The 26369-nt window shown below is 50.9% G+C and overlaps 1 protein-coding gene across 2 annotated transcripts; it reads left to right on the forward strand.

Annotated features, from left to right (window-relative positions):
* The first annotated feature begins 19130 nt into the window (after positions 1-19130).
* LOC119342116 (ACT domain-containing protein ACR4-like) lies at positions 19131-22309 on the forward strand. Of its 2 annotated transcripts, none has more exons than XM_037613954.1 (8): positions 19131-19496; positions 19602-19647; positions 19746-19860; positions 20002-20069; positions 20213-20833; positions 21186-21290; positions 21426-21890; positions 22130-22309. In XM_037613954.1, exons 1-7 carry the CDS (start codon positions 19420-19422, stop codon positions 21774-21776), a joined length of 1383 nt encoding a protein of 460 aa, XP_037469851.1. In that variant the 5' UTR covers positions 19131-19419; the 3' UTR covers positions 21777-21890; positions 22130-22309. The 2 variants fall into 2 exon arrangements, with proteins under 2 accessions (XP_037469851.1, XP_037469852.1); XM_037613955.1 differs by having other exon boundaries at positions 21426-21886; positions 22126-22309.
* Positions 22310-26369: the final 4060 nt, after the last annotated feature.

Below are 26369 nucleotides of genomic sequence, written 5' to 3' on the forward strand. Positions count from 1 at the left end.
CCCTTGTCCATGTGGGCCCCCTAAGCAACCTTTTGTCGTAATTCCAACACCATAAATTCCTATAAATACCTAAACCCTTCGTCGTACCCTCAGAACAATTTTTTCGCCACCGCAGGTTCCTGTTTCATGATGATCCCATCTAAAAGCCTTTTCTAGAACTCTGCCAGAGGGGGAAACCATCCACGGAGGTCTTTTCATCAACCTTTCTGCCTCCATGGTGACTTGTGAGTAGTTCATCCTTGAGGCTGACGCTACCTACTAGTAGCTATGTGCTCTCTCTCTCTCTCTCTAATGTTCTTGATGGATTTGATTTGATTGTATTGTGAGCTTTATTAATAAAGTTGGATCTTATGATGTTCATCACCTCTATTCTTTTCGTGTTGAATTGAGCCTTAGTCTTTGAAGTTTCTTTATGTTTGATTGAATACTTTGGGATTGAGAGCGCATGATGCATATCCAGTAATTAACTTGCGGATACCTGAGGTGACATTGGGGTACTCTAAGCATAAAGGATGAACGATAGTATCATATGGTGTTTGTTGGATTATACATTTCGCAAACCCTTGAAAGGTTTGAACTCTAGGGTGCGTGCGGAGATCTCAACCTACCCAGCCTACCTACTCGCGATCCTCCTAAGCCTAGCGCGACAAGCTCAAAGAGACAAAGAGACACAGCAGTTTATCCTGGTTCGGGGCACCTTGCGGGGTAATACCCTACTCTGACGTTTTGGTGGATTGCCTCGAAGGGCTGAGGATGAACTAGTACAGTGGATGAACCGGCCTTAGGAGGTGAGGTGTTCTTGAGCTCCAGAGAGCTGGTGGGATGTCAACTAGATCAGATGCGGTCCGATCCGATCCGATCTGATCCAATCCCCCTCTATGGTGGTGGCTAAGTCCTATTTATAGTGGCCTTGGTCCTCTTCCCAAATGTTGGCGGGAAGGGATCCCACAATGGCCGGATTTGAAAGGGGACAAGTAGTACAACGTACCCTGACAAAAGTGGTCTTCGCCTACGAAAAGCCCCTCATCATGACGCTGCGGTGGGCTCGGTGATGACCTCCGTCCTGCCGTCCTGGTGGTCTTGGTCTTGTTGCACCAGAATGGAAACCTTTGGCTGATTCCTCGGGACTCCGCGCTTGTGGCTTGCCTCCCTTGCACCGAAGAGGAAACTGGCGCTCTGCGCCCGCTGGCGCCCGCCTGGCCTTGGTCGTCATGGCTCATGTCAGTTGGGCCTCATGAGGTGCACCTTGCATAGAACTCTCCGCCCCTCGGGAGCCAGCCTGAAGAGGCCGATCCCCTCGAGGGTCTTGGCGTCGTCTGCCTCACGAGGCTTGGTCCCTCGCGAGGGTCTTGAGCTGTTGATGTCAAAGCTGGGCCGTACCAGGCCATCGATGGAGCCACATGGTGGGCAGCAGGCAGGCAAGACTGGATACCCCCATATCCAAAACGCCAACAGTAGCCCCCGGGCCCAAGGCGCGCTCGAACCTGGCTTCCAAGCGAAGCCAAAGGGCAAGTGCGGAGCGCCACGGGCCCTAACCGCCTGCGACCTTGATGACGCATGGCAATTGATGGGACGTGGGCGTATCCACTTCCCCACGCTTCCTCGGCAACTGTTCGACTTGACGGAATGATGCGGCATGCATAAGATCATCATGGCGCGAGGTTGTGGAGGCTGGCGGTTGGCCTTCCTTGGCTATAAATGTGGGGGAGGGGCAAAGCCCCCTGCTCATCTATCCTTCCTTGGCGAGAGGTGACTAGGCCTTGGCAATCCAGGCCTCCGCCTGGCTTCCCCCTCCCCTTGTATGCCCACGCCCGGGATGAAGATGTGCGCCATCGACTGGCCCCCAACGATGGAGGACGGGCCGCCATTGCCTTGCCGATCGTGCCATGGACTCACGCCGAGGGCAGCTCGCGCGAGTTCGTGGTGTTGGCGGTGATGCCTCCCTATTCCTAGATCTGTCTCCCGAGGTTCTTCGCTAGAGAGCTACGTCCGAGGGGGCCGCTTGAGTTGTGGCTGCAGCACACCGGGTGCTGCAACTTGGCCACCAGATCTGAGGTCGAGGTGGTGCCCCCCGGAGACGTCTTCATGACCTACGGATGGGGTGAGGTCGCCCGGGCTTGCCGCGTCCAGGGAGCCCTTGCGATTCACTTCGAGTACAATATTGCATCCACCTTGTTCTTCAAGGTCTTCGACGAGGAGGGCAAACGGCTGGAGTGCTGCCCCGAAGGAAGCAGCCCGCGGGGTGCAGCCGTGGGTGCTGGACCTGCTTATGTCCCCTTTGGCGCCTCTTCCAGCAGCAACGATGACTCCTGGGAATCTAGTGACTCTCCTGAGCCCAGCGAGTCTCCGGAGTCTAGCGACGATAGCTATGTGCCGCCAAGCTCCCGCCGTGGTTGGAGCACAGCAGCGGCTGCCGCCCGGCGTCGCCGGTGCTGCTTAACGGCTTAGTAGTATCCTTCCTTCTTTTGCTTTCCCCGCACGGAATGAAAACCATCCCCCATGGGGTTTGTAAGGATCGGAGTGTATTTAATACCAGCATTGCTTTCTTTGATTCTGTGATGAAGTCGCATATCCCAGTTCTGCACGATTCCTCCCTTTTCTTTTCCCTAGACAGTGTGACGCTCTACGCCGATGGGACCTAGTCCCCAGGTCGGCTTCAGCCGTCGTTAGTATGCCAGGTCGCGATGCCGTGGTCAAGGCTAGGAGGTGAGCGGCCCGAGGTCCGGTGAGAGCTCATGAGATGCGATGCTCACGAGGCCCCCCTTGGCGTGAAAGCAGCCTCCCAAAGAATCAAAAAGGGTAGTGAAGCCGCCAGAGTGGGACTATGAGGTTGGGGCGTGCAGGGAGCGAGACCGATGCCACAGCGAATGCGACTTATCTTTTGGTAGTCCTGATCCATCGGGAGGAGGGTGACGGCTCTTACGTCTGTAGAGGTATCATTAGGCACGGCCCGCAATGACCACCCTCTCGCCTCGCTTGCCCATGTGCTCTATGTCCTCGGGTCCCGGCCCTCGAGTGAGATCAGCCGCCGCTAGTATGCCAGGTCGCGCTGCCGTGGTCAAGGCCAGGGGTGAGGGCTAGAGAGCTAGTAGGAGCTCCCAAGAGGTGATCCTCAGGACCTCCCCCTTTAACGTGCAAGCGACTCGCGGGGTAAGATGGCGGTCGTCTAAACTGGCCCGTGAACCATCGCCAGGTGAACCTGCAGGTTAGATGATAGAAGAGGCCAAGAACCCCTGCGAAGCGGGCCATCCGCCCAGGGCCCCTGGCGCCAGACGAAGGCACCGAGGACCTGGTGAGGTGGCATGCGTGAGGCGGGTCGCGAGCATGAGCTCGGTCCTCGTGTTTGTCAGTGTTGCAGGGACGGACCCGAGCACAAGCGTCGTGCCAATGTGAGTAACCATGCAGCGAGGCAAGCAAGGGACAAGCCAGCAAATGCAGGGAGACCGCGAGGCGGTTAAGACTCGAGGCCACAAAGTGATGGTCATAGTTAAACTCATGGAAGATGGTTAGACAATCCTGGTGAATGCAAAATGATACACGCCGTAGGGACGGACCCACATGGCCTGGGAATGATGCAGCCCTAGGGGCGCCCCCAAACTGAACGAACTAGAGAGATGTCACCTGGTACCGTCACTGAAGAGTAGGCCCCTGGGGGTGCTCTTCCATCTCCGCCAGGGTCACCTGGTGCCTGGACTCGCGAGCCGCCAGGGTGTCCCTTGTGCAGTGCTGGAACACCACAGCAGCGCCTGGTAGGCCGAAAGGCATGCAGACGTAGTTGTGGGGTGGGCCCTCGCATTGGCCGACACGAGACGGCCAGAAGAGCTGCCGAGATGCGGCTCTGTTGAGCCCTGGGATGTCTATGCAGACACGGAACTCCTTACCCTCACCAGGGCAGTGAGCCGCGCCTCACGGTAAGCGGCGATCACCTTGCCGAACCCTTGCCTCTTGAATCTCCTCGATTGCCGTGCTGATGAACTCCTAAATGCCTGGCGCCTCCCGCCTGACGCCTTCTTTTGGGAAGCATGCGCTGAAACGCGCCTCCACATGGTGCCCGAGCGCCTCCCTCGTGACCCTGGCTAGGTCTGAGGCCCTCCCGAGGAGAGCCCCCGAGCCCAGCCTGAGAGGGGCGCCGGGCGCGCCTTCCTATGCGATGGGTGAAGGCGCCCTGTCCGGGGACGCGAGGCTCTGCACGGCGTCCTCGGGTGAGGCTTCCTCGTGAGATCCCTGACCCAGCTGGAGCTTCTTTGTGTTGGGGGCGACCTCAGGAGGGAGGGCACCGCCCTCATCTTCAGGGCTCTCGACTGCTGCAGCCTGGAAGGCGCGCTCTAGGGATCACACCGCGTCCTTTTCCTGGCATGAGACCGTGATGACGACGCCGCTTCCTGGCATCTTGAGGACATTGTAGCCGTGGTGCGTCGCTGCCATGAACTTGGCCAGTGTTGGGTACCCTAGGATGGAGTTGTACGGCAGGCGAATGTCAGCGACATCGAAGTTGATGAGCTCGGTGTGGTAGTTGTTGGCGTTCGCCAAGGTGACATGGAGGCGGACCTGCCCTATCGGGTGTGTGGAACCATCGGTCACTCCTGAAAATGGCTTGGTTGGATAAAGCTGGTAGTACGACACTTGGAGTCTGTCGAACATTTGAACAGACAGGACATTGAACCTTGCTCCACCATCGACGAGAGTCTTGGTGACGACCACGTTGCTGATGACGGGAGAGCAGAGCATGGGGAGCGCGCCGGCAGTGGCCGCGCACTTGAGTTGGTCTGAGGAGCTGAAGGTGATGGCGCATTTGGACCACCTAAGAGGGCGAGTTGCTTCGGGCTTGGAAGCGTTGCGTTCACCTCGCACGCGAACTGCTTGAAGATGCGGTGAGAAGCCGGGGCCTGTGAGCCACCCAGGATGCAGACGATGGCTCGAGGCTCCTGGAAGTCCCCAGCCCCCTCGTCCTGGTGATGATCTTCGTTCCTTCTTGGTGGTGGAGGCAGTGGAAGAAGACCGGCATTGCCCTGAGGGCGCTCCTCGCGAGGCTGCTCCCTCCAAGCACCCTCGCGAGGTTGTCCGTGCCAACGGTCCTCCCGAGGGTGGTCCCGCCACTCCTGGCGATGGCCGCGTCCGTCCCAGTGTCCTCCACATTGGCCACCTCCACGGCTGTAGCCTCGATCATTGCACTTGGGGCGTCGACCGAGGCGACCGTCACGGAGGGCCCTAAGCTCCTGGTAGTCGTTGGTGTTGTGGCTATGGACGTTGTGGAAGACGCAGAACGGTCAGTTGCTTTTGGATGACTTGGGATGGTCGCAGCCGTGCTTCATCTCTGGCTCGGCCGCGATCACGACCGGCCCCTTGCGCTTTACGTCCTCGGCCTTGGCCTTCTTGTCTTCGGGGTCAGCATCGGGGAGCTCGAGGAGGGAGAGGCGCCCCCTCCTTAGCCCTTGCACACTTGTTCGCCATGTTGAACATCTCTAGGGCTGTGCATAGGTCCTCGTGGATGGCGTGCTCCTCCTTCATCTTGACATCGCGGACACCATCAGTGAACACTGAGATGATGGCCTCGTCCGACACCTTGGGGATCTTGAGGAGAACGTTGTTGAAGCACTGGATATACTTCTGCAGGGTCTCTCTTGGCTGCTGCTTGATGCAACGCAGGTCACTCGCTGCCAGCGAGTAGTCGCCAGTGCCCTGGAAGTTGGTGATGAAGCGGCCGCGCATCTCCTCCCAGGAAGAGACCGATCCCAGGAGGAGATTCAGGAGCCAAGAACGTGCGCCATCCTTGAGGGCCATCGGGAACCAGTTTTCCATGATCTTCTTGTCGCTGCTGGCCGCCTCGATGCTTAGCTCATAGAGCTGCAGGAACACGACGGGGTCGGCGGTGCCGTCGTTGCGTGGGGGCAGGTCAGGCTTGAACTTGCTCAGCCAGATGACGTTGCGGAGCTCCGAGGTGAACGCGCGACATCCTGTTGTGGCCACTGGGGCCCGTCGAGGAGGTGGAACCTGGTCCTAGTGCACGCGCGTTGCCACCTCCTGTGGCGGCACGCGGGCTTGGCATGGGGGTGCAGGAAGCACGTGTGCCTCCCCTTGAGGCCGCTGCACCACCTGGCAGCTCACCTCCACCCGAGAAGGCGCTGGACACGGCGGGTCACGCTGTGGTGCCACACGCTTTGGCTCAATGATGACGCCCTGAGCCTGAGCTGGCGGAGGAGCCCCGTGAGCCACGTGGCCCGCGGCAGGCGGCTGATAGGGCAGTGAGCGGTGATACGTCTCCAATGTATCTATAATTTTTGATTGCTCCATGCTACTTTATCTACTATTTTGGACTATATTGGGCTTTATTTTCCACTTTTATATTATTTTTGGGACTAACCTGTTAACTGGAGGCCCAGCCAGAATTGCTGTTTTTTGCCTATTTCAGTGTTTCGAAGAAACGGAATATCAAACGGAGTCCAAACGGAATGAAACCTTTGGGAACGTGATTTTCTCACCGAACGTGATCCAGGAGACTTGGACCCTACTCCGAGAAGTGCCAGAGGCGGTCACGAGGGTGGAGGGCGCCCCCCTGGGCACGCCCCCTACCTCATGGGCCCCTTGTTGCTACACCGACGTACTCCTTCCTCCTATATATACCTACGTATCCCCAAACGATCAGAACAGGAGCCAAAAACCTAATTCCACCGCCGCAACCTTCTGTATCCACGAGATCCCATCTTGGGGCCTTTTCCGGAGCTCCGCCGGAGGGGGCATCCACCACGGAGGGCTTCTACATCACCACCATAGCCCCTCCGATGAAGTGTGAGTAGTTTACTTCAGACCTTTGGGTCCATAGCTAGTAGCTAGATGGCTTCTTCTCTCTTTTTGGATCTCAATACAATGATCTCCCCCTCTCTCGTCGAGATCTATTCGATGTAATCTTCTTTTTGCGGTGTGTTTGTTGAGACCGATGAATTGTGGGTTTATGATCCAACTTATCTATGGAAAATATTTGAATCTTCTCTGAATTCGTTTATGTATGATTGAGTTATGTTTGCAAGTCTCTTCGAATTATCCTTTTTGGTTTGGCCAACTAGATTGGTAGTTCTTGCAATTGGAGAAGTGCTTAGCTTTGGGTTCAATCTTGCGGTGTTCTTACCCAGTGACAGAAAGGGTTGCATGACACGTATTGTATTGTTGCCATCGAGGATAACAAGATGGTTTTTTTATCATATTGCATGAATTTATCCCTCTACATCATGTCATCTTGCTTAAGGCATTACTCTATTTTTAACTTAATACTCAAGGTGCATGCTAGATAGCGGTCGATGAGTGGAGTAATAGTAGTAGATGCAGAATCGTTTCGATCTACTTGTCTCAAACGTGATGCCTATATACATGATCGTTTCCTAGATATACTCATAACTATGCTCAATTCTGTCAATTACTCAACAGTAATTTGTTCACCCACCGTAGAATATTTATGCTCTTGAGAGAAGCCACTAGTGAAACCTATGGCCCCCGGGTCTATTCTCATCATATCAATCTATATCGCTTTATTTACTTGCTTTGCTTTTACTTTGCTTTTACCTTTTACTTTGCATCTATCTATCAAAAATACCAAAAATATTATTTATCATCTCTATCAGATCTCACCCTCGTAAGTGACCGTAAAGGGATTGACAACCCCTAATCACGTTGGTTGCGAGTAGCTATCGTTTTGTGTAGGTACGAGGGACTTGTGCGTGGTCTCCTACTGGATTGATACCTTGGTTCTCAAAAACTGAGGGAAATACTTACGCTACTTTGCTGCATCAACCTCTCCTCTTCGGGGAAATCCAACACAGTGCTCAAGAGGTAGCAAGAAGAATTTCTGGCGTCGTTGCCGGGGAGGCTCACGCAAGCAAGTCAACTATACCAAGTACCCATCGCAATCCCTATCTCTCACATTACATTATTTGCCATTTGCCTCTCGTTTTCCTCTCCCCCACTTCACCCTTGCCGTTTTATTTGCCCTCTCTTTCCCAATCTCCTCCTCTTTTTCCTTTTTCGTTGCTTTCTTCCGCCTTGCTTCTGCTGCCGCTATGTTGAAATTGGGGAGATTATCATCGATATGGACAATAATGACAACACAGAAAATCCCGAGGCTCCGGCCGATGAACCTCCTATCTTGCATACTAAAAAGTTTCGAATCGGTAGTGGTAACATCATTGGCAAAGGTGTTATTCAAGATTTATTTACTTGTGCCGGTGCTTTACCTTCCATGGGTTGTTCTATTCTTCATAGAACTAGTAGTCTTGCGGATGCTATAGCTATGCTTGTAGTTGAACTTGAAAGACAATTCATGCATATGCATCCTTGCATACAGAGAATTTTCTTAGAATTCTCTAATATTGAGCACTCTTCTGTTAAGAGCGCCGTTACTATCTTTTTGGCTCATGAATTTAGATTTATCATAAGAGAAGCCAAAGAAATCTTTGCGCACTATAGGGTGGACGCTGGTCGTCCACCCATAGAAGCGATCCTCTATGATCAAGAGGAAATTAGACGTTTTCAATCTTCGGACTATGTCGCTTTCAATGAAAACCTTAGAAAAAAGGTTCCTATCAATGTCTTGGTTGATTGCATTAACGAGCTTAATAATGATTTTGCCCTTAGAAATAATGAGCTAGGATACTCTCTCGAGTATAAGCTCACAAGATTTTGCCAAAAGAATGCTTTCAGTGATGAAATAGTTGTGCACTATGATGAAATAGTCGTGCACTATGAAGGGCCAAGGGAGGAACCCGTTCCTCCTGTGATTGATCTTGGGGATTTTTGTCCCGCTAAATTTAGCCCTTTTGATTACTTTTGCTTACCTCAAAGGAAACTTGCTGCCGAACGTAGAGAATATGAGATGAGCTTTCAAGATCTATCTTATTATTACGGCACTACCTAGATCTATCCTTGCTTTTATGCCTAGCTAGGGGCGTTAAACGATAGCGCTTGTTGGGAGGCAACCCAATTTCATTTTGTGTTTTTTGTTTTTGCTTCTGTTTAGGAATAAATAATCCATCTAGCCTCTGTTTGGATGTGGTTTTATCTTTTAATTAGTGTTTGTGCCAAGTAGAACCTATAGGATAACCTACGATGATAGTTGATTTGATTCTGCAGAAAAACAGAAACTTTGCGTGCACGAATATAATTTTGTTAAATCACAGGAACGTGATTTTGCGTTGATTCTTTTTGCTGCTGTTCAATAAAAAAATTATCCAGGACTTCCTATTTTTGTAGAATTTTTAGAGTTCCAGAAGTTTGCGTTAGTTATAGATTGCTACAGACTTTTCTGTTTTTGACAGATTCTGTTTTACGTGTGTTGTTTGCTTATTTTGATGAATCTATGGCTAGTAAAATAGTTTATAATCCATAGAGAAGTCGGAATACAGTAGGTTTAACACCAATACAAATAAAGAATGAGTTCATTACAGTAGCTTGAAGTATTCTTTTGTTTTCTTTCTCTAACGGAGCTCACGAGATTTCTGTTGAGTTTTGTGTTGTGAAGTTTTCAAGTTTTGGGTGAATTCTTTTGATGGATTATGGAACAAGGAGTGGCAAGAGCCTAAGCTTAGGGATGCCCATGGCACCCCCAATATAATCCAAGGACACCAAAAAGTCAAAGCTTGGGGATGCCCCGGAAGGCATCCCCTTTTTCGTCCACTTCCATCGGTAATTTACTTGGAGCTATATTTTTATTCACCACATGGTATGTGTTTTGCTTGGAGCGTCTTGTATTATTTGCGTCTTTGCTTGTTAGTTTACCACAATCATCCTTGTTGTACAAACCTTTTGAGAGAGCCATACATGAATTGGAATTTGTTAGAATACTCTATGTGCTTCACTTATATCTTTTGAGCTTGATAGTTTTGCTCATAGTGCTTCACTTATATCTTTTGAGCATGATAATTTTTTGCTCTAGTGCTTCACTTATATCTTTTAGAGCACGGTGGTGGATTTGTTTTAAAGAAACTATTGATCTCTCATGCTTCACTTAGATTATTTTGAGAGTCGTTAATAGCATCGTAATTTGCTTAATGATAATATATTTGGTATTCAAGATATGTGAAACTTTCTTTTGAGTGCATTGAATACTAAGATAAGTTTGATGCTTGATAATTGTTTTGAGATATGAAGATGGTGATATTAGAGTCATGCTAGTTAAGTAGTTGTGAATTTAAAGAATACTTGTGTTGAAGTTTGTGATTCCCGTAGCATGCATGTATGATGAACCGTTATGTGATGAACTCGGAGCATGATTTATTTATTGATTGTCTTCCTTATGAGTGGCGGTCGGGGACGAGCGATGGTCTTTTCCTACCAATCTATCCCCCTAGGAGCATGCGCGTAATACTTTGCTTTGATAACTTCTAGATTTTTGCAACAAGTATATGAGTTCTTTATGACTAATGTTGAGTCCATGGATTATACACACTTTTTCCCATCCTTCCACCTTTGCTAGCCTCTCTAATACCACGCACTTTTCGCCGGTATCATACACCCACCATATACCTTCCTCAAAACAGCCACCATACCTACCTATCATGGCATTTCCATAGCCATTCCGAGATATATTGCCATGCAACTTTCCACCGTTCCGTTTATTATGACACGCTCCATCATTGTCATATTGCTAGCATGATCATGTAGTTGACATCGTATTTGTGGCAAGGCCACCGTTTATAATTCTTTCATACATGTCACTCATGATTCATTGCATATCCCGGTACACCACCGGAATCATTCATATAGAGTCATACTTTGTTCTAAGTATCGAGTTGTAATTGTTGAGTTGTAAGAAAAATAGAAGTGTGATGATCATCATTATTAGAGCATTGTCCCAAGTGAGGAAAGGATGATGGAGACTATGATTCCCCCATAAGTCGGGATGAGACTCCGTACGAAAAAAAAGAAGAGGCCAAAAAAAGAGAAAGGCTCAAATAAAAGAATGAGAGAAAAAGATAGAAGGGACAATGCTACTATCCTTTTACCACACTTGTGCTTCAAAGTAGCACCAAGATCTTCATGATAGAGAGTCTCTCATTTTGTCACTTTCATATACTAGTGGGAATTTTTCATTATAGAACTTGGCTTGTATATTTCAATGATGGGCTTCCTCAAAATGCCCTAGGTCTTCGTGAGCAAGCGAGTTGGATGCACACCCACTTAGTTTCTTTTGTAGAGCTTTCATATACTTATAGCTCTAGTGCATCCGTTGCATGACAATCCCTACTTACTCACATTGATATCTATTGATGGGCATCTCCATAGCCCGTTGATACACCTAGTCGATGTGAGACTATCTTCCCTCTTTTTGTCCTCTCCACAACCACCCTTCTATTCCACATATAGTGCTATATCCATGGCTCACGCTCATGTATTGCGTGAAGATTGAAAAAGTTTTGAGAATGTCATAAGTATGAAACAATTGCTTGGCTTGTCATCGGGGTTGTGCATGATTTAAATATTTTATGTGGGGAAGATGGAGCATAGCCAGACTATATGATTTTGTAGGGATAACTTTCTTTGGCCATGTTATTTTGAGAAGACATGATTGCTTTGATTAGTATGCTTGAAGTATTATTATTTTTCATGTCAATATGAACTTTTGTCTTGAATCTTTCGGATCTGAATATTCATCTCACAATTAAGAAGATTTACATTGAAGTTATGCCAAAGTATCACTCCGGATCAAAAATTCTCTTTTTATCATTTACCTACTCGAGGACGAGCAGGAATTAAGCTTGGGGATGCCTGATACGTCTCCAACGTCTCTATAATTTTTTATTGCTCCATGCTACTTTATCTACTGTTTTGGACTATATTGGGCTTTATTTTCCACTTCTATATTATTTTTGGGACTAACCTATTAACCGGAGGCCCAGCCCAGAATTGCTGTTTTTTGCCTATTTCAGTGTTTCGAAGAAACGAAATATCAAACGGAGTCCAAACGGAATGAAACCTTTGGGAACGTAATTTTCTCACCGAACGTGATCCAGGAGACTTGGACCCTACTCCAAGAAGTGCCAGAGGCGGTCACGAGGGTGGAGGGCGCGCCCCCCTGGGCGCGCCCCCTACCTCGTGGGCCCCCTGTTGCTCCACCAACGTACTCCTTCCTCCTATATATACCTACGTATCCCCAAACGATCAGAACAGGAGCCAAAAACCTAATTCCACCGCCGCAACCTTCTGTATCCACGAGATCCCATCTTGGGGCCTTTTCCGGAGCTCCGCCGGAGGGGGCATCCACCACGGAGGGCTTCTACATCACCACCATAGCCCCTCCGATGAAGTGTGAGTAGTTTACTTCAGACCTTTGGGTCCATAGCTAGTAGCTAGATGGCTTCTTCTCTCTTTTTGGATCTCAATACAATGATCTCCCCCTCTCTCGTGGAGATCTATTCGATGTAATCTTCTTTTTGCGGTGTGTTTGTTAAGACCGATGAATTGTGGGTTTATGATCCAACTTATCTATGGAAAATATTTGAATCTTCTCTGAATTCTTTTATGTATGATTGAGTTATCTTTGCAAGTATCTTCGAATTATCCTTTTTGGTTTGGCCAACTAGATTGGTAGTTCTTGCAATGGGAGAAGTGCTTAGCTTTGGGTTCAATCTTGCGGTGTTCTTACCCAGTGACAGAAAGGGTTGCAAGACATGTATTGTATTGTTGCCATCGAGGATAACAAGATGGGGTTTTTTATCATATTGCATGAATTTGTCCCTCTACATCATGTCATCTTGCTTAAGGTGTTACTTAGTTTTTAACTTAATACTCTAGATGCATGCTGGATAGCGGTCGATGAGTGGAGTAATAGTAGTAGATGCAGAATCGTTTCGATCTACTTGTCTCGGAAGTGATGCCTATATACATGATCATTGCCTAGATATACTCATAACTATGCTCAATTCTGTCAATTGCTCAACAGTAATTTGTTCACCCACCGTAGAATATCTATGCTCTTGAGAGAAGCCACTAGTGAAACCTATGGCCCCCAGGTCTATTCTCATAATATCAATCTCTATCGCTTTATTTACTTGCTTTGCTTTTACTTTGCCTTTTACTTTTTACTTTGCATCTATCTATCAAAAATACCAAAAATATTATTTATCATCTCTATCAGATCTCACCCTCGTAAGTGACCGTGAAGGGATTGACAACCCCTAATCGCGTTGGTTGCGAGTAGCTATCATTTTGTGTAGGTACGAGGGACTTGTGCGTGGTCTCCTACTGGATTGATACCTTGGTTCTCAAAAACTGAGGGAAATACTTACGCTACTTTGTTGCATCATCCTCTCCTCTTCGGGGAAATCCAACACAGTGCTCAAGAGGTAGCAAGCGGTCCGACACAGTGGAGCCCCTAGTCGTGCTGACGAGCTCAGCGATCCGCTCAAGCCATTCCTCGTAGAAGTCGTCGATAGGGCGGTAGCGAAGGAGCTCCCGCGCCATGAGTAGAGCGGCCTGGGCATTTGCCAGGCCATGACACGCATGGGAGGATGAAGCTGCTGGGGTTAGTGACGGAGTGGCGATGCGCCCGTTGCAGCGCACCGAAGGGTGCAGCGAAGAAGCTTGCTGCTCGTGTCCGGCACGGCCCGTGGCGGCATTGGCCACCAGAGACGGAGCACGACGAGCACAACCATCGCCTGACGGAGCCGTCTGAGCAACGGGAGCGGCGACTGCGGCCCGGTGCTCGGTGCGAGCTTGGCGTGCGTCGGACATGGAGTTGTCGGAGTGACGGTGGATCGATCGACGGAAGAGAAGATCCGACACACCCTTACCCGGCGCGCCAAATGTCGGACTACAGGTTCCGCAAACCCTTGAAAGGTTCAAACTCTGGGGTGCGTGCGGAGATCTCAACCTACCCAGCCTACCTACTCGCGATCCTCCTAAGCCTAGCGCGACGAGCTCGAAGAGACAAAGAGACACAATAGTTTATCCTGGTTTGGGCCACCTTGCGGTGTAATACCCTACTCCAGCGTTTTGGTAGATTGCCTCTAAGGGCTGAGGATGAACTAGCACAGTGGATGAACTGGCCTTAGGAGGTGAGGTGTTCTTGAGCTCCAGAGAGCTGATGGGATGTCAACTAGATCAGATGCGATCCGATCCGATCTGATCCCCCTCTATGGTGGTGGCTAAGTCCTATTTATAGTGGCCTTGTTCCTCTTCTCAATGTTGGCGGGAAGGGATCCCACAACGGCCGGATTTGAAAGGGGACAAGTAGTACAGCTTATCCTGACAAAAGTGGTCTTCGCCTGCGAATAGCCCCTGGTCATGATGCTGCGGTGGGCTCGGTGATGACCTTTGTCCTGTTGTCCTGGTGGTCTTGGTCTTGTTGCACCAGAATGGAAACCTTTGGCTGATTCCTCGGGACTCCGCGCCTGTGGCTTGCCTCCCTTGCACCGAAGAGGAAACTGGTGCTCTGCGCCCGCTGGCGCCCGCCTGGCCTTGGTCGTCATGGCTCACGTTAGCTGAGCCTCATGAGGTGCACCTTGCATAGAACTCTCCGCCCCTCGGGAGCCAGCCTGAAGAGGCTGATCCCCTTAGGGGTCTTGGCATCGTCCGCCTTGCGAGGCTTGGCCCTCGCGAGGGTCTTGAGCTGTTGATGTCGAAGCTGGGCCGTACCAGGCCGTCGATGGAGCCACGCGGTGGGACGCAGGCAGGCAAATCTGGATACCCCCATATCCAGAACGCCGACAGTGTTGTCGTAGTACGATCTCTAGGGCTATCCGTGACACTTTGGGGGTAATTCAATAGATTGATTGGAAAGACAACTTTAAGGTGGTTTGCTACCTACGCGGTTTTAACCTACTTTCGTCGATAGATTAGAAACTTTGGAGTGATTCTTTGTTGCCCTTTAAGGGATTAGCATGTGATTTAATTATTTTAATTATGTTGAGAGCTGGCACCTCCGAAAGTACGAAGGCTAGGCTTTGTTTCCAAGCATTAAGACATGGTTTTATTCACTTTTGTTACTTGCTACTTTACTGATTTTATTTTTTCAGAATACAAAAGGCTATTTCTATCATCCATATTACACATCTATCATCATCTCTTCGCCGAACTAGTGCACCTATGCAACTGACAACTATATTAGGTGTGTTGGGGACACAAGAGACCACTTGTATTTGATTGCAGGGTTGTTTGAAAGAGAACCAGATTCATCCTACACCTCTCGCGGATTGATAAACCTTAAATCATCCACCTAAGGGAAATTTGCTATTGTCCTACGAAACTGTGAGCTTGAAGGCCCAACAAAGTATATAAGAATAAAGTTGTATAGTACACATCAGCGCCCAAGCTTATATCGTTGTTTCGGCAGGCAGATGAGGAGACGTGGTACAATCTCTTCCTCCTTGAGCAGCATCGGGGGGGTAGAGTGCCAGATCTACGGCGAGCGAGTGAGCGAGGAAGCCTTGGCGACCATGGCTGTGGCGAACTCCAACTTCGCTCTGCAAAGCCGCTCACGCTCAAGCCACCACTCGCAACGCACGCGCGGCACAGTCGGACTGGCTGCACAGGCAATCGCGAACGAGAATGTTGCCAGTTGCGCGCCTACGCGCCACCAAACGTTGTTTGCCCGCGCCGGTGGGATGGCGAGAGTATCGGCCCCTCCATTTCCGCCATGGACCTCACGTCCACCGGCGACCTAGGATGAGTAGGGCATGGGAAGTAGCAGGGCCTTGTGTCCGAAGTGGGTCGATCCGTCTCCCATGTTCTAATCTTCCTCGCCGGTGACAACACCTTCACTTCACGGGTTTTATCGCTGCCGCCATGGAGAAGGCGGATGTATGACGCGGTTGTCGGAAGGGAACAACAAGGACCTGGACGACGGCCGCCGCCGTAGTGTAGGTTTAGGTCATGTTCCATTTTTAATGAAAATTGTTCGAAATGTAATGAAAGTGCCCTAGTTTGTATGAATATCATCCGGTTTGCATGAATTTTGTCTGGTTAGTTGAAACGCTATTTATTTAAAATATATGCAGAAAGCATTGGATGACCGGCTCCGCATCTGTTTTTTTTTTTTGAGGAACCGGCAGGAGCACTGCCTTTTCATATAAGAAGGAGAATAAAGTTTATGTACAAGAGTGTTCTGGTTTTCTGAGAGAAACCGGACAAAAACCCCTAGGAACTAATCAACCGATACCGGCTGCCACCTGTGCTCGGCCAAAGTCCAAAGTCCTTTGCTTGATGTCGTCGAAGGCAATAGTTGCTACCTCTAGGTGCGTGAGGCGAGTTCCATTGAAGATGCGTCGGTTTCGCTCCTTCCAGATGTTCCAGATGGTGTAAAGGAAGCGGCCGCTCCGCCTTCTTCCGTCGTCCTTGGGCAAATTGGTGGTGAACGAATCCTACCAGTCCGAAATCCCCATCGAAGGGGGCAACATGGGCGTGGCCCCAGAATCCTCTCCCGTCCACACCTGGACGTGAGACCAAACTGCGGCAGCAAACGGGCAGTCCTTACAAAGATGCGTGGCCGTCTCCGGTGCCCCAAGGCAAAGAGGGCAGCGAGGGTCGTGCGGCCAGCCACGAACGGCTAGCATGTCGGCCGTGAGGATTTTTCCGTGGAGCACAAGCCAGGCGAAGAACTTGCATTTTGGCTCAGCGTGTGTCTCCCATATGTTGGCTGGGGAAAACCTGGGATAGGATGCAGAGAACTGGGCCGCATAGGCCGAAGCAGCAGAGTAAATGCCATTTGGTGTCCATCGCCAAGTGATGGAGTCCTCCTGGTCCGGGTTCAACTCAACCTGAGAGATAGCTGATGCGAGGGCAATGAACTCCTGCAGATGGGTAGGCGATGAAAGATGGGCCACCAATCTGATCCAGTTCTCCTCCTGGAGCTCCTTCATCACAGTTCTCCTCTTCCTGGTGGCAATTTTGTACAGCTCCGGGAAGGCCCGGGACAGGGGGGGCCCGTCCTGTCCAGTCGTCTTGCCAGAATAAGGATTTTCTCCCATTGCCCAAGGAGATGGTGGTAGAAGCCCTGAAGAGCGCAATATCCGTCTCATCGCAGGGCACCGCAGAGTCCACCCATTGGCGGCCAGGATCAGTCCACATAAGCCAAGGCCGGCGCAGACGGAGCGCCCGACCAAATCTCTCAAGGTCAGTGATTCCCAGGCCCCCCATGGGCTTAGGCCGGCAGACAGTCTTCCAGTTGACCAGAGAATGTCCGCCAGACGTGTTTTCCGAGTCTTCCCCACACCAGATGAAGTTACGAGTGATCTTACTAAGCTTCTGGATTGCCCAAGTGGGAAGCGAGAGCGCAGTGAGGTGATGATTTGCGATGGCGCACAATACGGACTTTGCAAGGGAGACCCTGCCCGGTCGCGCCAGGTTCTTCCCCTTCTAGCCCGGCAACCGGCCCATTGCCTTGTCTAGAAGAGGTTGGAGGTCAACCCTTCTGAGCCTCCTGGTATGTAGTGGGAGACCTAGGTATTGGCCGGGAAGGCTGAGAGGATTGTGGGGAGATCGATGTCCTGACAGCGAATGGGGAACACCTCGGTCTTGCTGACGTTTGTGACGAGGCCCGATGCATCCCCAAAACAGTCCAGTATCCTAGCGATGGCGTCGATCTCTTCTTTGACCGGGTTAGCGAAGATGCCCGCATCGTCTGCATAGAGAGAAACCCTGCAGGAGGCCGTCCGCGCCCTGATGGGCTTGAGGATCCCGGCCTGGGAAGCCGCCCGAAACATAAGTTGCAGAGGATCGATGGCCAGAATGAAGAGCATAGGTGACACCGGGTCGCCCTGGCGAAGGCCTTTTCCATGTACGAATGGGGTTCTCGGCTCCCCATTTAACAGCACCCTAGAGGAAGATGAAGCGAGGGTCATGCAGATCCATTCCCGCCAGCGCTGCCCAGATCCCAACTGTTGCAGCACCTCCAGGAGGTAAGCCCAACCCACAGAGTCGAAAGTCTTGGAGATGTCGAGCTTGAGGAAAAGGCCTGGCATTGAAGAGCGGTGCAATTCTTTGATCAAGTTTTGCACGTGTAGGAAATTATCGTGGATGCACCGTTTCTGCACAAAGGCACTCTGGCACTTGGAAACCAGCGACGGAAGAAGAGGGGCTAGTCGGTTAGCCAACAGCTTGGAGAAGATCTTGGAGATGCTGTGTATCAAACTGATTGGGCGGTAGTCGCCAATCGAGGATGCGCCGGCTTTTTTCGGGAGCAGAATAATGTTGGCAGAATTGATCAGGCCAGCGCAGTCGCCTCTCAGGTTCGCGAGCTGCATCACCACAGCCACGACATCCACTTTGAGGATCTCCCAGCATGATTTGAAGAAGGCGCCGATGAAACCATCAGGGCCCGGGGCCTTGACCGAAGGTAAGGAGAATACCGCCTCCTTAATCTCCGCCTCGTCGAATGGAGCGTCCAGAGCCGATAGGTCGTGGCGCTGCATCCCGATGTTCTCCCAGACAATGGACTTGGTGTGCAGGGCAGGCGTGCCGATGTTAGCCTGGAAGTGGTCCAGAAGGGCTCGTTCCTTGTCCTGTCTAGTAATTGCCAGCCCCGAGGTGGTGGTGATTGTCTGGATGAAGTTCTTACGCCTTCGTCCGTTAGCTCGAGCATGGAAAAGCTTTGTGGTGGCATCTCCCAGTCGGATCCAGTTGAGCCGAGAACGCTGTCTCAGCTTGATTTTCTGAATGGCGAGGAGCCCCAGGTACGAGGCCTTAAGTTGTTTACGCAATTCCCTCTCCGAGTCCGAGAGCGGTCTTCCCTCCTCAGCAACATCCAGGCGCCAGATGATCTCCTTGGCAACTGCAATCTGGGAGCCAAGCATCCCGACCTTTTCCTTTTGCCATTTGCGCAGGGCCTTCGCGATCCGACAGAGCTTGATATGAATCTTGCGGATGGCATCCCGGGCCTGATCAGGTTTGTTCCATGCCAAGGCAACGGTGTCCTTGAAGCCCGGGAGACGAAGCCCCGGCTCCGCATCTGTGTCGGTGGACTAATTACCCTCTTTCTGTGGAAGGATATGGTGTCCATTTTACAGTCAGCGTTAGAGATGCGCTCTCAAGCAAGCATGTCTAATATGGACAGGCACAGAAACAAAGCCCCCATTGGATGGTCTTTCCCCCCAAACATCTCCCTTTAAACCGGTGAAGGGACACCAATCAAAACCACAGGCTCTGCCGGTCTGCCCATACACAACTACTAGGAGAACAGAGAACACAAATCCACAAGTAGCCATGTCCTCTCTCTATCTCCCCCTTAAGTCCATAAACAAATATATATATACTAGGACTAGGTGAGCTGTTTCAGCCTTCAGAATCAGAAACAGCAACAAGGGGGAGGAAGAGAGGGAGGGGCGCCGCCACCATCACCACCACAAGTACACTCAGATTGGGGGAGCAAAGAAGTAGTATCCCTTTTGCCTCACCACCTTCTTCCTCTTGTGCAAGCAAGAAAACAAGGGGCCTTGAACAATGATGGCCTGTGGGTCTCGAAGCAACGAGGTAGTGGACGAGTTCGAGAAGCTGGTCATCAAGATGAACCCACCGAGGTTTCTCTCCTTCCTTACAACCCCATCTTCTTTCTCCTTTCTGCCCCTTTGACCTCTGTCTCTTGTTAACTGTGCTGCTGCTCCTGGGCCTTTGGAAACTTGCAGGGTCACCGTGGATAATACCTCCGACATGACTGCAACCTTGGTCAAGGTGCAGACAGAGCTTTGGAGCCCTGCTCTGTTCTTGTTTCCTGCAAATTCTGTGCCGACATTTCTTTTCCTTGCATAATTATTTCTTTTTTTGCGCAGGTTGACAGCGCGAACAAGTATGGGACCTTGCTAGAGGTTGTCCAGGTGCTGACCGATCTGAAGCTGACCATAAACCGGGCCTACATTTCCTCTGATGGGGAGTGGTTCATGGATGGTGAGCAAGGCCTTTTTTATCTGCAGCATCCCTGTCTTGGAAAGATTAAGGAGGAAGCTAGCGTGCCTTTCTGCTTTCGATTTGGGCGTAAATCTTTCCGTCTTTTTCCAATCTTGATGATGAGGCTCCACCTTTGTGCAGTGTTCCATGTCGTGGATGAGGAAGGGAATAAGCTTTATGACGGCCAAGTCATCGACAGAATTGAACAGGTAAAGTACTAGAAAGAATCCCAGCTTGTGCAGCTGCGTGCGAATTAATGGTTTCCCTGGCAGAGGCAGAGCAGAATGCAGAGCAATGTGTGAGCTCATTGCAGTTTGCGATCGGTGATGTGATGGGATTGTGTTGGTTTCAGTCTCTAGGAGCCGGGTCGCTCAGCTTCCGCGGCACGGACCGGTGCGTCGGCGTCGAGGCTGAGGCCGAGGCGGCGCAGACGGTGATCGAGCTGATCGGGCGGGACCGGCCGGGCCTCCTGTCGGAGGTCTTCGCGGTGCTCACCAACCTCAAGTGCAACATCGCGGCGTCCGAGGTGTGGACGCACGACGGCCGCATGGCGGCGCTCATGTACGTGACGGACGCCGAGACCGGCGGCGGCATCGAGGAGCCCGAGCGGCTGGACACGGTGAAGCGGCTGCTCCGGCACGTGCTGCGCGGCAGCAGCCGGGACAAGAAGGCCGCCCGGGCCGCCATCTCGGCGCGCGCCGCGGCGCCGCACGCGCAGCGGCGCCTACACCAGATGATGCACGCCGACCGGGGCGTCCACCGCGCCGACGGAGGCGACGGCGACGCGACGGCGGACGACCGGAGCCTGCCGGTGGTGGTGGTGGAGGACTGCGCCGAGAGAGGATACACGCTGGTGAACGTGCGGTGCCGCGACCGGCCGAAGCTGCTGTTCGACACGGTATGCACCCTCACCGACATGCAGTACCTCGTCTTCCACGGCACCGTCATCGCCGAGGGCTCCGAGGCCTACCAGGTGCGTTCGCGCTCTCCTCTCCTCTCCCTGATGAGACTGTTACATCAACGATGCATCTTTCTTTCCATGCCAGTGCCACTCTCCAGTCAGTAGTACTACTACACAGCATTTTCACCGGTTCCGATGCTCCTCGCATCGCATTTCTTTGACCGGCAGTACACGCTAGTGGTACTGGAGAGCAGAGCAGAGATGCCCCTGCGTTGTTAGATCTTGGCATGTGACGAGGGAAGGATGGAGATCCTACCTAGTTTTGCGTGAGCTTGACTGACTGACTGACTCCTTTCGTTCCTATACGCAACAAACAACGAGAAGAAAATGCATACTAGTACTCATCGGTCCTCCGCTCCTGCAGGAGTATTACATCAGGCACCTCGACGACGGCGCCGCCGCCTCCGACCAAGACCGGGAGCAGCTCCGCCGCTGCCTCGAGGCCGCCATCCAACGCCGTAACACAGAGGTACGCATCATCATCATCATCATATAACTAGTCCAGTGGTTCGGACACAAAACATTCTTACTGGACTGAGCTGCACTGCACTGTAAGATGAGATGAGAAAAGCACTACTGCATGTGACGCGTTTGCACTTGGCAGGGGCTTGGGCTGGAGCTGTGCTGCGAGGACAGGGTGGGGCTGCTGTCGGACGTGACGCGTATATTCCGGGAGCACGGGCTGTCGGTCACGCACGCCGAGGTGGCGACGCGGGGGGAGCGGGCGGCCAACGTCTTCTACGTGGTGACCGCGTCGGGGATGCCCGTGCAGGCGCAGGCCGTGGAGGCCGTCAGGGCGGAGATCGGCGACGAGATCCTCTTGGTCAAGGAGGACGCCGCCGCGCCCAAGTCGCCCCCGGGCCGCGACGGCGGCGGTCGCTCGCTCGGAAACATGATCCGGTCCCGCTCCGAGAAGTTCCTCTACAACCTCGGGCTCATCAGGTCATGCTCTTAGAGCGGCATGGACCTACCTACCACCTAGCTCCGGTCGATCAGCTCATCAGGTCGTGCTCTTAGAGGAGCATGGATGGACCTACCTAGCTCAGTGCTGTAGTACGTAGTAGCTACTCCCTCCGTTCCAAAATATAGCGCGCCCACGCTTTTCGAGGTTCAACTTTGACCATAAATTTAACCCACGAGACCGACTGCGACGGGATCAAAAATTATATAATTAAAAACTTTTTTTGAATACGAATTCATTGGTATAATTTTTTCGCCCGCCGCAGTCGGTCTTGTTGATTAAATTAATGGTCAAAGTTGAAGCACGGAAACCGAGGACGCGCTATATTTTGGAACGGAGGGAGTACTTACTTGCTAGCTAAGCTAAGAAGGTAGCTAGGCTAGGGCGCGGCTCCTTTGTCAACGATCCTTGTCAAGTTCCTGGGTGAAAAGGAACGTGCATGTTTCGTTGTCAATCAGTAGCAGTGTAAATATTCTCAATCTTGTCGTAGTTCTTCATCTTTTGCTAGTATATCTTGCTTCTCTGTATTACGGTGTCCGATCCACTGTCCGCGTCAGCCTCGACGTGGGAGGTTAAGTTAACCACGAATCACGAGATGTGGAAATTGACCAGCGAACGTACGTTGGTATTGGATTGGATGAACGAAAGGCAGGAACAGGTATACGAAGACTCAATGGGGAGGTCCTTGTGCGAAAGATTAAAGCAAGCTGGGTTCGTTATAATATGCATGCACTTGGGGCGGTCTAGGTGGTGTCAAAATAAAGGATGCTTATTAGCCATGCCGAAGCAAACAGATGAGTACTAGTACTGCCATTCAACTGCAAATCATGTACGGCGCCTTGGTCTCTTTCCCGTTCAATGTTAGTTAAGACACTAGTAGTAGTTTAATTAATCTAGTCCCTTTCAATGCGTGCGTATGCTCGTGAGGCGCAAGCTAGACTACTACTACTGAGGTTTACTTTGTCATCACGTGCGTGCTGGTGCTGCTGTATAGCAGTAGCTCGTGAATTCAACTGCCGTTCCCGATCGGTACCACCTCCCTAGCAATTAGCAAAGCTACAACCATGGACATGAAAGAATGAATGCATGCACACGAGACGTCGTACATGGCTCAGCAGTCATGGCAGAAGCGCATCGGTCAAAGTTTCAAACCGCGGTAGTGTATGTATGCGTTCTCCTGACGAACTACAGTAATACAGTAACACGTCAGCATGGGAGAGACAGAGAGAGGAGATCTGGGTCAAGGAAAAGAGAGAAAACAGTACTAGCTGGTTTGTTTTCATGAGACGAAGAAAAAGAGCTGAGACGCCGACCTCGATCCAGCCCTTCGAGTTTCCAAGGAGCAGGGCACAGGAGCGCTGGCGAGGCTCATACGGAGGCACAGCAAGGGCACGTGATTCACACAGTTGACAGCCCCCCAAACCGAACAGTTTGCTCCTGTAGGGGCTAGTGCTAAACCTCTGAGGCCAGGCGACAAAACCCTCACTGCCGTCGTGGCCCCAGCAGGAGCACCACCTTTTGATGCGCGCGGGAACCGCACAGGTTTTTCGCTGCGCTCTTTTTCTTTCGTTAACAAGAAAGGGTTGCTCGCTGCTGGTGGTAGCTGACACGAGGCGACACAAAGGTCTCTCGCTGCTGTCCTTTTCGGTGGCAAGCCGAGGCAGCCTTTGCGTTCCCGGCACACTCTCTTGATCCCACTCCGACTAGGCGCAGCTTTGATTAGCTACCTCATCGCTTCGTTGGTTAGTGTTGTCTGTCGTAGTCTAGTTTGCATGGTTTACGACAGAGTTAAGCAAAGGTGATCATGACATGGTGACAAGGTGATAAAAGAAAAAGGGGGGGTAGTTACACAAGCTGGTAAAGCGGCAGACCAGCAGTTGCCTGCACGACTGGGTTTTGGGACACAAGGTGCGATCTCAAGGGTGTAAAAGGTAGTGACTCTTGTTAATTCCCTGCACGTCATGGTGTTGCTTACTTTCTAGTACCTCCCACGTTTTTATCATCGAAATATCACGTGGCGTTCGCGGGAAAAAAATTGCTTGGCGCTTAGAAAAAACAAAAGAGTAAAATGCATCAGTGGTCATCAAACTTATCAGAGATTCGAATACCATACCTCACGCTAATGTGCGCGCAGGCTAACCAGCCGGCTCGATTCTACCCTTGTGTCAAATTAGAGGGGAAATGGCTTTATATCTTTAGACATTCACGTGACAGCCGTTGGGATATTTCTTTTTTGCGTATGTTCATATAAGACCATTCTATTGATTTAGATGATTGTGCATTCTAATTCATAGTGATTTCTGCCATATCAGTTTTACCGTACCAAATTGCACCATCGCAAGTGTAATTTGGCTAACGTATATATTTCTGTTGATAGCATTTATAAGCATAATTTGAAGTACTTAACACATGTATATTATTTTTATGCATTTAAACGTTTATTAATAAAATTTTAGATAGACATATATTAGCCATTTTGATAACTACACCCCGTCATAATTAGCTACAAGATGACCGCATGCCAAATCCCTGGTCTTCTTGTGCTAAAAACAGAGCAACGACGCACGCCAAATCTGCTGGAGCTGCCGCTGCCGCTGCGACTGCCCGCTGTCCACGCGTGCATATTGAACAAAACAAATTGAAGTGCTAATCCAATCTCGTTTTCTTGCGAGGGAAGTGCTAATGCAATTTTGGCCGTGAATCATATGTACGAGTACACAGGACTGCCAAAACTGCTTTTTTAATCCTAAAAGGACCTACCACTGAAGCCGAAACAATTATGATTTAAATCCCAAATGGTTCGCACGCAAAAAGAAAAAAAATGCAATAGCTGTCACGTGGATCCTGTAGGATATAAACAGTTTTTTGCTTAAGCTGGACAAGGCGATAGACAGGTGCAGCTGGTTGCCCTGCTCGCGCAACTAGCGCGACAGCTTTGGTTCGACTCCCTGGTCAAATAGATGTAATACAAAGTTATCCGATTTGATAGTGACCGTATAATCACCTCAACATGTATATAGTGACCGTATTTACCATATTCTTAAGTACAGTGATCAAAATGAACGTATACGATAAGTTCAATGACCACCGGTGCATTTTACTCAAAACAAAACATTTGAACCACTTGTTCATGTCTCCGGCAAAAAAAAAACGCAGTCTCTCACGAGTGGCGAAGGTATGAACAACTTTTAGGTCTGAGGAAGTTTACCTAGTATACCGCTTAGTACAAATCTCACGTTATTACCAAGTTTGTACGACAATTTTTAGGTGTGATGAAGTTCACCTAGTATACCGCTTAGTACAAATCCTACGTTATTACCAAGTTTGTACGATAATTTTTAGATATGCCACACGCCAAACCTTGGTAGTTGGTAGATTATAGCTCCATCACCGCCTCCCCGCTCCCCTCGCCGTCACCGGCAGCGCCATCGGTCAAAGCCGTCGCTGTGATCTGGATGCCAACAGGGATTCTACCTCGCGCGACTATGATGTGTCGGCTCTGAACGACCCAACACCGTCGACGGAGCCCGGGCTCCCAAGCGGCGGCCCTTGATCTTCTGGCGAGTAGGACAGTCACAGTGGTTGTGTGGCACTCGTAGCTTGAGAGGAGGTAGTTTGCGGGCTCGCGATACTCAACCGAGACTGCGAGGTGTGTGCCATCTCCGGCTACAAGCGGCGTACCGTCCTGTCGCGGCGGCGTGTACGGCGTCCTGGAGGCCGGCCTTTTGTGGGTTGTTGCGCCCATGGTCGCTGGATCTCCCTTGGCCGAGCTCGATTTGGATCCGTGAGGACTCCACTATGTGCAGCTCTTCGCCTCCACGAGGTGCTGGTGGCGGTGGAGAGGTTGCCTTAGCCTGGTTCATCCAACTCTCGCCGTGTGGCTAGGTGGTTGTGGGTGTGATGTGTGTCTCCTCTAGTGCTGCGGCGGGAATGTTTTAGCAATCTAGGCGGAAAAGGTTGTTCTCGCTTAGGCGGATACTGCATCACCAGCGCATGTGGACGGCGCTACCCTCCTTGGAGGCATCTTTGCATTGTGGTCCTTCTAAAAAGCATTTTATTTGTAGTCAACATGTTGATGAGACCGATGGCACCTTGTTGGAGGGATAGCTGGGGTGGAGACCCTTGATTTGTTGGTGTGATGTGTGTTGGGAAACGAAGCATCTAATTTAAAAAATTCCCTACGCTCACGCAAGATCTATCTAGGAGATGCATAGCAACGAGAAGGGGAGAGCGTGTCCACGTACACTCGTAGACCGAAAGCGGAAGCGTTATGTTAACGCGGTTGATGTAGTCGAATGTCTTCACGATCCAACCGATCTAGCACCTAGCGTACGACACCTTCGAGTTCAGCACACGTTCAGCTCGATGACGTCCCTCGAACTCTTGATCCAGCAGAGGGTCGAGGGACAGTTTCATCAGCACGACGGCGTGATGACGATGTTGATGATGTGATCCGCGCCAGGGCTTCGCCTAAGCACTACGATGATACTATCGGAGGTGTAAACTATGGAGGGGGCACCGCACATTGCTAAGACAATGTTGTGCCTTTGGGGTGCCCCCCTGCCCAAAGGCACAAGTGGGGGAAAT

The sequence above is a fragment of the Triticum dicoccoides genome, chromosome 7B, assembly GCF_002162155.2.
Source record: "Triticum dicoccoides isolate Atlit2015 ecotype Zavitan chromosome 7B, WEW_v2.0, whole genome shotgun sequence".
Taxonomy (NCBI): domain Eukaryota; kingdom Viridiplantae; phylum Streptophyta; class Magnoliopsida; order Poales; family Poaceae; genus Triticum; species Triticum dicoccoides.